Source organism: Colletotrichum jinshuiense, chromosome 7 (assembly GCF_051148585.1).
Source record: "Colletotrichum jinshuiense chromosome 7, complete sequence".
NCBI lineage: Eukaryota > Fungi > Ascomycota > Sordariomycetes > Glomerellales > Glomerellaceae > Colletotrichum > Colletotrichum jinshuiense.
In genome coordinates, this window is record NC_139314.1 from 1,111,001 (window position 1) to 1,124,959 (window position 13,959).

A 13,959-nucleotide genomic window follows, 5' to 3' on the forward strand; every position below is an offset into this window, starting at 1 on the left:
CAAATTGCAGGTTGTGCCGACTAATGGTGAGCATTGTTGGCGGCGAAGAGAAAAAGAATTGGGGAATCGCTGCAAAGCGACCGCAGAAAACCCCGCTCGGGTAAGTGAGACATTCCCAGCCCAAGTCGTTCATCATGGCCTGATTATCTGCAGATTGAGGTAACAGCGAAATGCATGTACGCATTCCCGCAATCAATGGCTGAACCGCGACTCATTACGACGGCACAAACGCCCTGCAGTACCCGCTGCCACCGACGAGTCAATCCGTCGGGATACGCGGCACGCGAACAAGAAAACAACTAGAACGAGTGGAACGTTTAACTGCTTTGGATGTTTATTATTTGTTTGTTTGTGGGGTTTACTGTGTCTTCTATGAGATATCTAATGCATCATCTACATCTCTAGAGCCAGATGTGGTATCATCATCGTCATCCTCCTCTCTGCTCGATCCTATCCTGCACACATGTGTACATGACTGTGTGGAAAATCTACGCCCTTATTCTCTGATACTAATTCACTTGGTGTTGTTGAAGCGGTCGATGCCGTTCTTGATACGCTTGTCGATGCCCTTGGCCATCCTCTCGAGGGGTAGCCGGTCGTCGATGCGCTTGACCATGCGCGAGACAGGGGGCTCTACACGCTTGATGCCTCTCTCGGCGGTCGGGGTGAAGTATGAGAGGTTGCGCTCCCAGCGAGGCGCCCACTTCGTGGTCTGACTGGCGAGACGCTGCTCGGCGCCGGGAAGCATGAGGTAGATGGGGAGGAAGGCGCCGACGGTGGCGACACCGTAGCAGAGAGTCTCGGTGGACCTGGCGGCGGAGATACGGGGGGCCATTGTATGAATGTCTTGGGAGTAGCTCAAATGTGCGTGTTTATGTATAAGTGCGTGTGGTTGGAGCTGATGATTCTGGCGGGTGGGTGAATGGATGGATTTGATGTTTGGTTTAGATGGATGAATAGGAGACGGATAATGATTCGATGGATGGACAAGAACGAACGAGCACAACAGGTATACAACTACGGACGAGGGAGGAAGACGCCTCTTCTTAAAGGGATCTCTCGTTCAGGGGCACTGCCTCGACATTTGATCCGTCCGTCTTGAGCGTGCGGGGTAAGACAGATCATCACGCGGGTGGCCAGCCATCCGTCGCAGACCAAAGCCAGGCGAGGTGACTTTACTGGAAGGGGACGGGAGGCGAGGGGGATGGGACCAGTCAAGTTGTCGGGGGTTGGCGCACAAACGCACACACACACAAAACTCGGACACGGTACACCCGGTCAAAAGCAATCTGGAGAAGCAGAGGACCATTGCCAGGCGCCTGGTGCAACCCTACGACGGCGAGGGTGGGCAGATGAATGACGCAAGCATGGGCTGGTGTTGGGCATACCTAGAAAGCAGTCAAGTAGGGTGCTCCTGTTGACAGCGGTGGCTCTGAGAAACATGCCACATTGGGGAGCAGACGAGACGAATCCCGAGCCGAGTCGAGTCGAGGCCAAAGCGAGAGAGGGAGGGAGAGAGAGAGAGAGAGAAGCGAGCAATAAACAAAGGGGTAGGGGGACCCCAACTGTGTCAACGGTGCCGCGATTTCCCAGAGCTGGGCACGGCACCGCCATTGCGTGTGTGTCGTGCAAAGATGGCATGAAGCTATTGACCCCACGCGAACCACCAAGGTTATGCCATGTTCACTAGTCGGCAACTCTGAGGGAAATTGAGTGATGCGCTGAACGCGGTGCAGTGTTTGCATCAAACGAGCCATTCGGTGTGATGCGGTGAGCAGGGACAACGCTCGCTGAGGGAGGGGAACTGTGCACGTTGCCTGAGAGTGGGCGAATTGGGGAGGAGGGAGAAGGAGCAGTGGGGCGATTGGCGACGGGGGATCCGTCTGAACCCACTTCCCCAGACGCTGTAATTCTGGGGAAAACAGCGCTAAACCTCCAAAGCACACAGGACCACCCCAGCGCGCCCCCCAGTGGGAACGATACCCGCGCCCGCACCGCACATCAGCGGGAGGTCCACTCTGGCTGGCCGTCGCCCCCAACCGTCAACTCACAGCTGAGAGGAGGATAAGATAACTACCAGATCAATGCAGTCGTATTCCAAGAGAGAAGATAGCTGGTATAATTTCGTTGCCAGACCGGCTTGCTGTCGAAACGTCGAGGTGCAATGTCGACTGTAGCCGGCACGCACGCGACCGAGTGAAGAAGAGACGCCCAACCATCAAAACAAGGGATGCGGGGAGGATGAGGGTGAGGGGGAGAGGGGAGGGCACAGGAGAGGATGGGGGACCTTCGCATACAATGGCACACACTGTCAGCGCCATGTACACTAACTTACCGTGCATGATTACGAGTCTGGGGAAGGTACTTGACGCAAGGTTTCCGGCTGTGGACCCCGCTATGCATAGGTACCTCCGCAAATGTACATCCGCCTACACTGTCCAATACAATCAGAGTCGTCCGTCGTCCCCGTCCCCGCCCTCGGATCGTCGCCCAGCCCTCGTACCGAATGGGGTCAAGCGGCACGCTCTTCCCCCGTCCCCCCGCCAGGCACCAGGCGGAACCTCTCTCACGATGCCCACAAATGCTTGGCTTGCACGGGGACGGGGACGATAACGCAATCTGCCAAATCTGCCAACCCGCATCTCTTGCATGTGATGATGTGCTGTGACATGTTTTGCCATGCCTCACAATTCCTTACAACATCATTGATCACCAACCTCGTTCCTTTAACATGATTGTATACGGTCGACGGACGGTCTCTCGCTCATCTCGTTTCATTCATCCCGCAACATCATCGCAAGTGCATTGTGGGCATGTTGCCTCGCATTTGAAAGCAGTTGGTATTGCCGGCGCCTTGGGCTGCCAGTCTTCAAGCCAAACCCATTACCCCCAAAAGACCAGCCTGGGATCCAGTGTTGAGCTCCTTCAATCCAATCCGAACCGAACGACGATAGAAATAATGGCCTGCTGATTTGCATGCTTTGAGTATGCACATCCTCGCCAGCTTTGCATCGCCTATCCAACGGTAGGCACACAGATCGAGCGCCCAATCTGCAGCTTGTCACATTTGAGTCCCTCGTTGGCTTTGACCAAGTCCTCCACGCTCATCTTATGCCCCTCGGCAATCGCCCAGCATGTATCGCCTTTGGAGATCTTGTACAGCGCCGCCTGTTGCCCGCACTGCGGCATCACCTCCGAGTCCGTCGGGGTCCGGTACAGCCACCACGTGAGAACGAGCAGGAACAGCCCGATGATGATGAAGAAGTTGAGAAGTGGCTTCATATCTTGCCTCCACGACTTCTTCCCCCATAGCTGCCGTCGTCCTGCTCCGGATCCCGGGATGAATGGCTCGGCTTCCGCGGGCCCGGAGCCCCCGGAAACGCACCTCAACTGCCCGTATTGGTGTCCCGGCGCGCCCTCCCAGTAGCTTCCGTCCGCGTCCTGATATGTGTAGACCTGCGTGTCGGCGTCGTAGCCTACCCGTTGCATGCCATCGGGCAGCCGTTCCTCGTCCGTGTCGAGTTGGGAGAAGCGGGACATTGTGGGTGTGTGGATGGATTCGTTGTCCAAGACCTGAAGTCTGCTGTCAATTGAAACTGTAATGGTTGATGAATATGATTTCAAAAGTGGTCCCCAAACGTGTCAATGGTATCTTCACTTCAGCGTTAAGTCGGCACGAGAGAGCTTGTCGTAGAGACGGCGACCGCATATGGCCAGGGGCTGAGGCTTCTGAGGCTGAGCATCCACCACCACGTCATCTCCCGCTTATGTCATACAAGCTTCAGCCTGTAGCGCCAACGAGCTGCCCCGCACTACATCATGGGACCAGTTGCTGTGCCAACCACCACAGTATCACCATTGGGGGGAGCGCTCACTTTTGATGAGAAGGCTAGATGTAGATATCCCGAAACTTGCCCAGGTATGCGTTTCAACAATTTTATCAAAACGAACGAAACCCCTCTTTAAAGTGTACCGTTGTAGGAACTTTGACTTGCACCGGCTCCGTCGTATTCTTTGTGTCCACAAGCATCGTGTCCTGGTGACCCTCCTCTCGTTTCTCTCTAGGTATCCTCGATGGTGTTGGGATTATTTATACATGGCTCCCTCACACTATTAATTTTTGCTTATTGGTAAGTTTGCGCTGTATTAAAGCGACGAGTTCATCGCCTGCGCAGCAGTTGATTCTCGGCATCCCTCACTTAACCTTGGCCAAACTGGGATCAGGGTATGCGGTGACTGTCAGACTTGAATAGCTGCTAAAAGAGGCCGCAATATCGGGACTCGGACAGGCTTCAACTTTCTATTCAAGTTGCTTCAACACGAACATGCTAGATGCAGCACATGGCCTCTTGTTTCGGATAGAGCATTGGACACGTAACTCCATGGCCTGACAACGGTTGAGTCTGGCAACGCATGGTTGTAAAACGTGGCAACTTCAGCAAGAAATGATCATGCTATGCAATCTTGCTATTACTCCAAATCAAATGTCTAGTCCTGTCATCCGCCCTCCAGCCTTCTTCTTCGTTTGCCGGTCTCTCTATGTTCTTTCTCGTCCACCGAACCCAATACTTTAGAGAAGAGAAGCAGACAGGTAAGAAGAGCAGGAAACAGGTTTTTGTTCTTGATGTCGGCGCCTCCGGTTCTCACAACTGGGCAGTTAAGTTTGGGAGGACTAGAAAAAAGCTTAATGTGGTTGATGTCCGTTAGCGGGGTTAATGGCGGCCATGTTCGAAAGCGGGATTCGGGGCACCATGGTCCGCCGTTGCCAATACGTCAAGGCGGAACTTACACCAAGAAAGGCAACCGCTTTTTGATATGAACCTAACTATGACTACCCGCCGCTGACCTCTTTTTCGCTGTTCTTAACCTGTTGCGATTGACTTGATTCATGCGGTAAATAAAGAGACATCGTCTGCTCGACTACTTGCACGACGAGACAACGGTAGAGTGGTGGATCGGCAGTAATCGCAACCGTAGATCATGGGTGTTTGGTTCTCGGCAAACGCGTCGCGAACAGCAAGATTCCGGCTCTGTACATGCAATACGACGCTGGGACCTGGCTGTGCCGGCCTGTCGGCCCATCCGCCCCTCCAGAGTTGGAGGTTGCGTCTGCCGTTCCTGCGGCCCTCCTCCACATCGTCCCCGGTCTTCTCGGAAGCTCCCCCATTGCGGAGCACCCAGTCAGTCGATTCAAGGGTCCAGCCGTCAGCCATGACTTGGGGAAGCACGAGTCTCGAGACGCCATTGATGGAATATCAAAGTCACATGGTTAGAGGCTTTCGAGGGGCAAGGAGGACGACGATCCGGTGAGGCTGTTCCCAATCATGGCAGTTTCGGGAGCCGACGTGAGAGTTGGGATACAAAATGGCCATCATCCCACCGTATTAGGCCCAGGAGCTGTAGAAGTGGTTCCCACAGAAAAACAGCGCAGACCTCACAATGAAATCAATCGTTGCTGGTGTGATTGCTTTTGCGGCCGCTGCCTCTGCGCAGTCGCCTTTGTTTGGACAATGTGGTGGTCAGGGTTGGACTGGGCCGACTACCTGCGCGTCCGGTGTCTGCCAGTACCAAAACCCATGGTACTCGCAGTGCGTCCCTGGTATGTTTTCTATCCAAGTTTTGCTCCAAGAATTACAGCTCATCATCTCAGGCACCGCCGTGACATCCTCGCCGCCAAGCACCCTCACAACCTCCACCCGGCCCGCGACGTCATCCTCCGCCCAAGTGTCCTCCAGCCGAACCTCGACGGCCCCTGCTCCCCCAAGCACCGGTGTTCCAAAGGCCAGCGGTACCAAGTTCACCATTGACGGCGTCACCAAGTACTACGCTGGCACCAACTGCTACTGGTGCAGCTTCCTCACCAACGCTGCTGATGTGGACCTCGTTCTGGGCCACCTCAAGACCTCGGGCCTCAAGATCCTCCGCATCTGGGGCTTCAGCGATGTGAACACTGTCCCGCAATACGATAACTGGTTTGTGTTTTTCCATGTATCTCGAGTCCGGCGATCCGAGTCTGATTAGTTTCCAGGTTCCAGCACTTGACATCCTCGGGCTCGACCATCAACACCGGCGCCAACGGCCTGGGACGCATCGACACCGTAGTTGCATCGGCCGAGAAGAACGGCATTAAACTCGTCATCAACTTCGTGAACAACTGGGACGATTACGGCGGAATCAAGGCATACACAAACGCCTTTGGTGGCGACCACAACGGCTGGTATACCAATACGGCGGCTCAGACGCAGTACAGAAAGTACATTGAAACCGTGGTCAACCGCTACAAGAGCTCCTCCGCCATCTTCGCATGGGAGCTTGCCAATGAGCCCCGCTGCCAGGGCTGCAGTACCTCTGTCATTTACAACTGGGCTAAGTCGACCTCGGAGTATGTGAAGTCTCTCGATCCCAACCACATGGTCACCCTTGGCGACGAAGGAATGGGTCTGCCTGGCGACACGACTTACCCGTACGGCTACTCAGAGGGGACCGACTGGGTAGGCTTGCTGAACATCACTACCTTGGACTTTGGCACTTTCCACTTCTACCCCAACTCATGTAAGTCTGCTCACTTCTGCGGGGATGAGGCTTTCCACTGCTACCATCCAGAGAAAGGCGATGAGTTGCTAACAAGAGAATAGGGGGGGTTGGTTATGATGCTGGAAACAAATGGGTGACTGATCATGCCAAAGCGTGTGTTGCTGCAAACAAGCCTTGCTTTTTTGAAGAATGTGAGTCTTCGTCTTACCTCTTCAACCTCACCTGAGAAACATCACCTGAAGAGAGTACAATGCTGACAAAAGGGCGATATCCAGACGGCACACCTACCCAGCATTGCGAGCTGGAGAGGCCCTGGCAGTTGACGTCTGTGGCTACCCCCGGTATGGCTGCTGATGCTTTCTGGCAGTTGGGCGACACCATCAGCACCGGCCAGACGCACAACGACGGTAACACCATCTACTACGGCACGGACGAGTGGACCTGCTTGGTCACCAATCACGTCAACGCGATTGGCTAACCGTCATACTTTATGCTCTTCGAGAAGCAAGATATAAAAAACCAACTGGGGTTGTTGGTGCTTGAGATCTGTCGACAGTATTGGCGACATATCAAAACCGTAGATAGTCTCTTCTTCGTTGTATATATTCAGCCGTAAATTCAAGATTTGACGTCAGACCGACCATTGAATAACTTCCATGAGCTTACGCAGGTCAATTGGAGTAGAAAAGACCGCAGATCAACTGCATTTTAGTAACATCTGTAGAGAAAAGAATGAGCAAGGAAAGAGTAGGAAAGAAAATCATAGGAATGTCGGGGGAGTGCGGAGTGGGAGAGAGAGCAATAAGAGACGAAACCTTGCCCACACCGAGAATCCAAGGTGAGGTTCAGGCTAACCCAGCCAATTAACGTATAGTGTATTCCTCTGACCTCGGCCTAGGTACGTACTAAGCTAAAAAAGGTCCAGCAATCATGGGTGCGTCATGCTGCGATGGCCACTGCGAATCGACTTATCGATAAGAGCCGCCCGCTGCAAAAGATCTCCAGCTTCCTTTCAGAACCCAGTCCCAATTCCGCCGTGCCATCACCACACTCGCGCCAACGATAAGTTGACCACAATCTACACAATGGGATCGTCCTCTTCAAAAGCCGCACAAGGCGCAGCGCGCAAGTTCCCGACCCGCGCACCCGGCGCTGTCCCACCGACCTCCGCCGGCAGAGCGGCTCCCGCTCCCTCTCCGTCACAACCAGCGCAAACCCGGCCGCAGGCAAAGGTCGCAACGGCCAAAACAGAGAGTTAGTCTCGTCTCTCCACGTTCTTCAATGCGCTTCTTGCTAACCATTTGTTGTCTCTAGGCATTACTGCTGACTCTGTCGACCCCGAGACCGTCACTGCTGAATTCTCCTCCCGCCTGCGCCAGATGGGTATCGTCCAACCGAATCCCACTTTCTCCTCCACGTCCACGGCCGGTCCTAGCGCCCACGCCGATTTTATTCAGAACCCCGGCCCCTTGTACCCCTCGGCGTCGCGAAACGTGACGTTGGGCACCTTGGAAGCGAGGCGCCAATTCCAGCAGCAGGCTGATGCGGAATTTGACAGCCTTGGCAGGAGTAGCAGTCAGGGGAGACAGTTTCTGGATCTCAAGACCATCATTCAAATACATATAATGCGCGACAATGGGCTCTCGTCGGCTGAGATTGAGGGGAGACTTCATCTGAAGAAGGGGGTGGTGGACAGGCTAGGACGGCCAGGGATCACATCGCCCGCCTAGGAGACCCTGACGTGCAAGCATCCATTGAAAGATGTAGGATTGTATTATATGTATATTGCTCTCCATAGCGAAGCTACCAGACCACCCCAATGGTCTGGTTGTATTACGACTAATCAAGACATGACCCGTCTTTTTCACTCTTCACCACGCGCAATGTCCACCATCCATGCGCAAGTCGCTTCCCGTCATGAAGCTGCTAGCATCGCTCAGCAGGAACACGGCAGCCCCGCGGTACTCATTGGGGTAGCTCAATCTCCCCAACATGTTGTGCTTCGGCCATTCAACCTTCCGCTCCGGGTACGTCTCAAAGAGCGCCTCGACCATGGCGGTAACGATGTAGCCGGGTGAGATGGTGTTGACTCGGATGTTGTGCTCGCCCCATTCCGCTGCCAGGTTCCGCCCGAGCTGCAAGACCGCCGCCTTGGAGGCATTGTATGCACTACGCACCAGGCCCGTCAGCTTCTATAATGCTCGAAGTTAAGGAATGCACGGAACAGTTACTTACGGGCAAATCAAACCCCTGTTGGCGACCGTACCGCTCATACTGCCAATCAGCACGATGCTCCCGCCGTTCTTAAGCTTCACCATTTGACGCGCGACGGCCTGGGCCGTCATGAAAACACCGGTAACGTTGACACCCATCATCTTGTCGACATCGGCAGCCTTATACTCAAGCGCGGGCGTCTCCTGCTGAATTCCTGCGGCGGCGATGAGCCCGTCCAGGCGGCCATGCTTGGCCGCGATGCCCTCTACAATGCTGTTGAGGGTGTCGACATCGCGTACGTCGACTTGGTGGTATGTAAGCGAGGTCGCGAGGTCGCTGCTGGCTCGGAGGGCGACCTTTTCAAATTCGGGGTCGGGTGTTGGGAGGCGGTCGATGGCGTGGACTGTGGGCGCGGTAAGTCAGGGAAACGGCAACGGTCATGCTGAGGTCAATCATACCTATTGCGCCGGCTTCTAAGAGAGCCTCTGCTTGTGTGAGGCCAAGGCCTCTTGCGCCGCCGGAGACGACAATGACTTTGTCTTTGAGGCTAAACTCTGGAAGGCCCCGAGTGAGCGTTGGCGAGGTGCCAGCCGGTCCAAAGGGTTGAGGAGTCGTGCGGAAGCTTCTAAACTGTGACGCGAAAGGTTGCACTGCAAGCCTAGCTTGATGCGCCGTGTTAATCTGAGCGCCCAGGCGCAAGGGCCTCAGGCGGGCGAGGTATCGTGACATTTTTCCGGCTTCAATGAGGATCTGAACTCGAGAGAACGAGGGTGATGTACGGGAGGGAGCCGGTAGAGGAGCACGTCTCAGAGCAAACAGGCTTCAGCTGTATAGTGACGAAGGTTGTTTGGTCGCAAAGACAAAGAACAGACAAAGTATAGCGCCAGAGAATATTGGCCCAAAGTCAATTGAACACCAGAGAATGCGTATGGTTTCGGTGAATAAAGACGAAGCGGTTCTCAGAGGTTTGGCACATCGTGACCTCTTCTCTTTATATCGTGGCTCTTCGCCGCCAGGATGAGCTTCCCCGCACCAGTTGCTCCTCATCATCCTGCCCCCGTCATGCCAATTGCAAGATCAGCATCCCGGGCACAATTTTCACTGCAAGCACGCATCCGTGGCACCAACATCTAGCGCCGGAGCGGCAAGGGATGATTGGATTGGGTATACTATGGTGTGGCAATGGGCCGTTGGCCGCCGATGTTTCTCTCCGGCCCCCCGGTTCGGACTGTTGACGAGAGCTCGTGTTTGGTCAGAGCTCTCGTGCTTCAGCTTTTCTTAGAACCTTGGTAGAGCTTCGTTGCCATCCAAGCTGCGGTGCGCATAGCTTTAGACGAGGCTAGAACGTCCAGAAGAGGGTCAGCAATGTCCGAGACAGGTCATGCGGTGGTTATCAGATATCAGATGCAAGTTGGCCCCCCGCCTCCGGGTTCCCGACTGCTTCCAAAACTCCCAGGGGAGCAGTTGGAGGCGCCTACGACGCTCTGGAGCGTCCCTTGGACCCCGCGGCGGACTTGACCGGTGCGGGATCGGTTGGTTGACCGATGACACGAAAGGGAAATGTGATTCGCTGGCATTGTCTAGGCTGCTCAAGGGTATTGGTCATTTCTATTCCAGTCTAATTTCCATGTCGGCCGAGCATTATTGGAGAATGCAGCAGCAGCAGCGGCAGCAGCAGGAGAGAGCCAGAGATGCACAAAGTCAGCCCTTGAAAAGAAAAAGGTCCCTGTTGCGTCTGAGACGTCCAGACTATCCCCACCCTGGCATCCTTGTCCAGAGTCCAGACCAACAGAGAGGTGGAGAGAAGGGAGTCTGGGGGAGAGAATGCGGAGTGCAGCTATCCACCGGCATACCCAAAAGGGCAATCCGAGGGACTCATCTCTTCTCCAAGCCGACGAGTGCATCTTCGTCTGCGCCACCAACCCAACAGAAAAAAGGTCAGATGTGATGCGGCTGTGACACGCAGGATCCCTTCCCCGAGCTCGCAATGCGCAAGCTACGAGGGTTTGTGGTTCTTGTGACCTGGTCTAGTCTCCCGGCCAAGCCCTGAAGACCACTTGTCCTCGAGCCTCTGCACCCCCATGTCGCCCTCCTTGGCGATCCATTGTTGGACGCCCCAGAAGGCTTTCAGATACGATATCCCGAGAACGAAATCCTCAAACCCGATCGACAGCCCGGTGACAGCCATTTTTCGCCTCACGAACCTCCCCTTGGCATCTGGTGCAGCGTTCGGTGCTGCCACTAACATGACCCAAAGGAAAATTCCCGGTATCTTCTTCCACGTCGTCATGCTTACTCTCGTAAGGGCTAAGTATGCGCCCTCAAGAATCTCAGTGTCATCGAAACGTGATATCTGCCGCACCGACTTGATGGACCAGCTGTAGATGAGAGCTGCGATTCTAATGGTTTCGAGAATCCACTCTCTTTCCGAGGTGGCGGCTGTAGGTTTGAAGGCCGGCCGATTTTGCAAGTTGCCGTATAGCCACGACGCAGTGCTCCGAATCTTGGATTTGCTGTCTGGAGAGGCTGCCGCCGAGGTGACGGACGTTGTGAGGAATCTCACATCGTCTAGAATCTTCCCCGCTGAAGCGCAGAGCCCGAGCTTCTCTGTGATGCTTTCGAATCTTGTCGCCGACGCCACCAATGGGCTGTCGTAACAATCAGGCCAGGTCTTTGGCTCGGGCATTTCCTCATCTAGTATTGGGTCGTCTTCTAGCCAGTAGAGATCCGTCTCGAAGGCACAAGCAATCTCATAGTCGGTTCTATTCATTCATTCACAGGTAAGTTTGCTGTCAGTTGGTGAGTATCTTTTTTTGTTACTTACAGGGTCATAATAGACTCACCCACAATGTCCCCCAGGCCCCGCATGCCCTTTCGGAGTTTGATCATGCGTTTGATGCCCCTCATATGAGCAAACATGCTTTCATCTACACCCCAAAACCACTGAGAAGGACGTCAGTATAGATATGAAGCTGGTAGCCTTACATTCTTGTAGTAATCAACGTACCTCCATAATTACTAGATTGACGATGCAGCGAACCATTTCAATCGCGATGGAATCAAACGGTTGTTGCATGAAATCAGCAATAATGGACAGCACCCGGGACTTAATGGCAAGTGACTCCGGGTTCCTGACGATTTCCACGCCGCGTTCGAGAGACTGAGTTGTCGAGGACATGAGGATTCCGATGTTCGGAAACAGAGGGGATTGAAGCATCCACGGCAAGACCTCTGCGAGAAACACGGGAGGCTGACTCTGCCCGTCGATTGAAACCATGTTAGGCGCAACCACCTGAATATCTGTGTTGATCTGTCAAACTTGGTTTCGTAAGATGATGTAAGATATCTCACTTACAGAAGTGCAGCAGCTCTGCTGTTCTGGGACCTTCGGGGAGCGGCATTCCATACAAAGTTGTCACCTCTGCGAGAATACCGCCGATGATTGCTGGACTGTTGTAGAAGAAAGCCATTGGATCGCCTGTCCCGTCGAGAAAGAGGTTGGCGCTCTCCTCCACCTTCACCTTCGTTAGGGCCTTGACCTCATTTCCGTGACCATGGCTGAAATGCCTTTCAGATTTCACATGATTGTCACAAATAGTGTCTGCTCTAATCTCTTCTTTGCAGCGAGTTCTCAAAGCAAGCGTCCTTGGGGAATCCGGAGAAGAGACTGCTGGTAAAGGAGTCCAAGGTTGGCCTGATAGCGGAACCTCAGGTTGCTTCCCCGATCCTTCGGAAGGCGAGGACAACTGAAAAGTAAGTACCTGATCTTCGTAGGCTGGCTTCGTGTAACTTGACCCGACCTGGGCGATGGTACATTCCACAGGCGGGAAGCGCCTTGAGCAGTTGACACATGGGGCGTCCGGCTGCCGGATTATGCACTGCGACACCCCTTAGCTTGCATTCACCGACAACAACAGATGATCGGGATCCTGTCGATTTGCATATGGGTTGTGTTGGATGATGTCGGCCACTCACTTTCTGCTTCCTTCTTTGACATTCGGTGCACGACTTCTGGACTCTCATCCGCCGCTTGGGGGGAGGCTTGGACGACTCGGCCATGATGTATCAGGATGCTCTTCGACATGGTGAGAGATAAGACGTCACATTTGGATGGCTTCTCTTAAACAAAAGCCCAAAGGGAGAATGAATCGCTCCTTTGTCCACTAACACGCAATCGATTCAGCCACAGCTGAGCAAGGACAAGTAAGGGCTCGATTGGCTGGGGCCTGGATACTAGCTATCCTAGTAAACGTGCAAGCGATCCCGCTATAACGGATTGATGCATCGCCGTTGCCCAATTATTGCCGATTCGAGCTGGTTCGAGGAGATTCTCGAAAACCGACCAGTCTGCCTGCCCTGTTTAACCTAGCTAATGGTATAAGATGGCGTTTCATTAATAGACAACGAAGGCCGCCATATTTGATCCCGCTCACACTCGAGTATTTGACTACATTGTCTTACTGTCGCAATGTCTGACCAGGGCGGGGCTGCTCCCCTCATCAATGGAAGCTGTCTCTGCGGAGCAGTCAAGTACACACTCGCTGGCGGATACGCGATGACGGTGCTATGCCACTGCGACAGCTGCCGAAAGTTTACGGGTTCTTCGTTTGGAGCGAACAGCCTAGTCGACAAAAAGGTACGTCCATGTCTCCTATCCCAAGAGATCCCATCGCCTAGTCCCATTATTCCCTAGGCTACCATTTCCCCTATCGACCTAATAGCACCCACAGGCTAACCGGATTTATTGAATAGAATCTTACTGTGCTCGATCCCCAAAAGAAAATGCAAATTTACAGAGCCGCCACAGCAGAGTCAGGCGGGTCCCTTGCCCGTTCCTTCTGCAGCGTCTGTGGCTCATCGCTCTTTGTGGCCAGCGAGAAAAACCCGGGTCAAGTCGCAGTTACCTCAGGCACCATGGACAACGCGCAGGGTGTCGAGGGGGTTGAAGGCAAGTTGTGGACGCCGCAGCTGGAAGTATACTGCAAGCGAAAGGCTAAATGGTACACGAACGAGGGTACTCACCAGATGTACATGATGTGATTGATGACCGGAATGGCTTTTTGTTATATGGCTGGAAGCAGCTTTGGTTCATCTTGGTGTTTTTTTTTGGGTTATGGCAATGTGTGATTAAGCTGCCTTGAATATGTTTGGTTGGCATTGCTAAACCTTCGCGGGGTGGTGGATGGACAGATGCGGGGAGCTGGCCCTTGA

The 13,959-nt window shown here is 53.9% G+C and overlaps 7 protein-coding genes across 7 annotated transcripts; 3 read left to right on the forward strand and 4 right to left on the reverse strand.

Annotated features, from left to right (window-relative positions):
• Window positions 1–514: 514 nt before the first annotated feature.
• Window positions 515–835, reverse strand: EsH8_VII_000260 (uncharacterized protein; the record flags this gene model as incomplete). Its single annotated transcript, XM_083270393.1, has 1 exon — window positions 515–835. The coding sequence occupies one exon, from the start codon at window positions 833–835 to the stop codon at window positions 515–517; it is 321 nt and encodes a 106-aa protein (XP_083127950.1).
• Window positions 836–3,015: 2,180 nt separating this feature from the next.
• EsH8_VII_000261 (LysM peptidoglycan-binding domain-containing protein) lies at window positions 3,016–3,540 on the reverse strand (the record flags this gene model as incomplete). Its single annotated transcript, XM_083270394.1, has 1 exon — window positions 3,016–3,540. One exon carries the CDS (start codon window positions 3,538–3,540, stop codon window positions 3,016–3,018), a length of 525 nt encoding a protein of 174 aa, XP_083127951.1.
• Window positions 3,541–5,439: 1,899 nt separating this feature from the next.
• EsH8_VII_000262 (uncharacterized protein) lies at window positions 5,440–7,012 on the forward strand (the record flags this gene model as incomplete). Its single annotated transcript, XM_083270395.1, has 5 exons — window positions 5,440–5,599; window positions 5,651–5,972; window positions 6,029–6,552; window positions 6,636–6,725; window positions 6,810–7,012. The coding sequence occupies 5 exons, from the start codon at window positions 5,440–5,442 to the stop codon at window positions 7,010–7,012; spliced, it is 1,299 nt and encodes a 432-aa protein (XP_083127952.1).
• Window positions 7,013–7,619: 607 nt separating this feature from the next.
• On the forward strand, window positions 7,620–8,264 carry EsH8_VII_000263 (uncharacterized protein; the record flags this gene model as incomplete). Its single annotated transcript, XM_083270396.1, has 2 exons — window positions 7,620–7,788; window positions 7,849–8,264. 2 exons carry the CDS (start codon window positions 7,620–7,622, stop codon window positions 8,262–8,264), a joined length of 585 nt encoding a protein of 194 aa, XP_083127953.1.
• Window positions 8,265–8,405: 141 nt separating this feature from the next.
• Window positions 8,406–9,477, reverse strand: EsH8_VII_000264 (uncharacterized protein; the record flags this gene model as incomplete). Its single annotated transcript, XM_083270397.1, has 3 exons — window positions 8,406–8,703; window positions 8,770–9,151; window positions 9,207–9,477. The coding sequence occupies 3 exons, from the start codon at window positions 9,475–9,477 to the stop codon at window positions 8,406–8,408; spliced, it is 951 nt and encodes a 316-aa protein (XP_083127954.1).
• A 1,267-nt stretch (window positions 9,478–10,744) lies between these two features.
• On the reverse strand, window positions 10,745–12,218 carry EsH8_VII_000265 (uncharacterized protein; the record flags this gene model as incomplete). Its single annotated transcript, XM_083270398.1, has 4 exons — window positions 10,745–11,510; window positions 11,573–11,691; window positions 11,756–12,048; window positions 12,104–12,218. 4 exons carry the CDS (start codon window positions 12,216–12,218, stop codon window positions 10,745–10,747), a joined length of 1,293 nt encoding a protein of 430 aa, XP_083127955.1.
• Window positions 12,219–13,216: 998 nt separating this feature from the next.
• EsH8_VII_000266 (GFA family protein) lies at window positions 13,217–13,788 on the forward strand (the record flags this gene model as incomplete). Its single annotated transcript, XM_083270399.1, has 2 exons — window positions 13,217–13,384; window positions 13,501–13,788. The coding sequence occupies 2 exons, from the start codon at window positions 13,217–13,219 to the stop codon at window positions 13,786–13,788; spliced, it is 456 nt and encodes a 151-aa protein (XP_083127956.1).
• Between the last annotated feature and the right edge of the window lie 171 nt (window positions 13,789–13,959).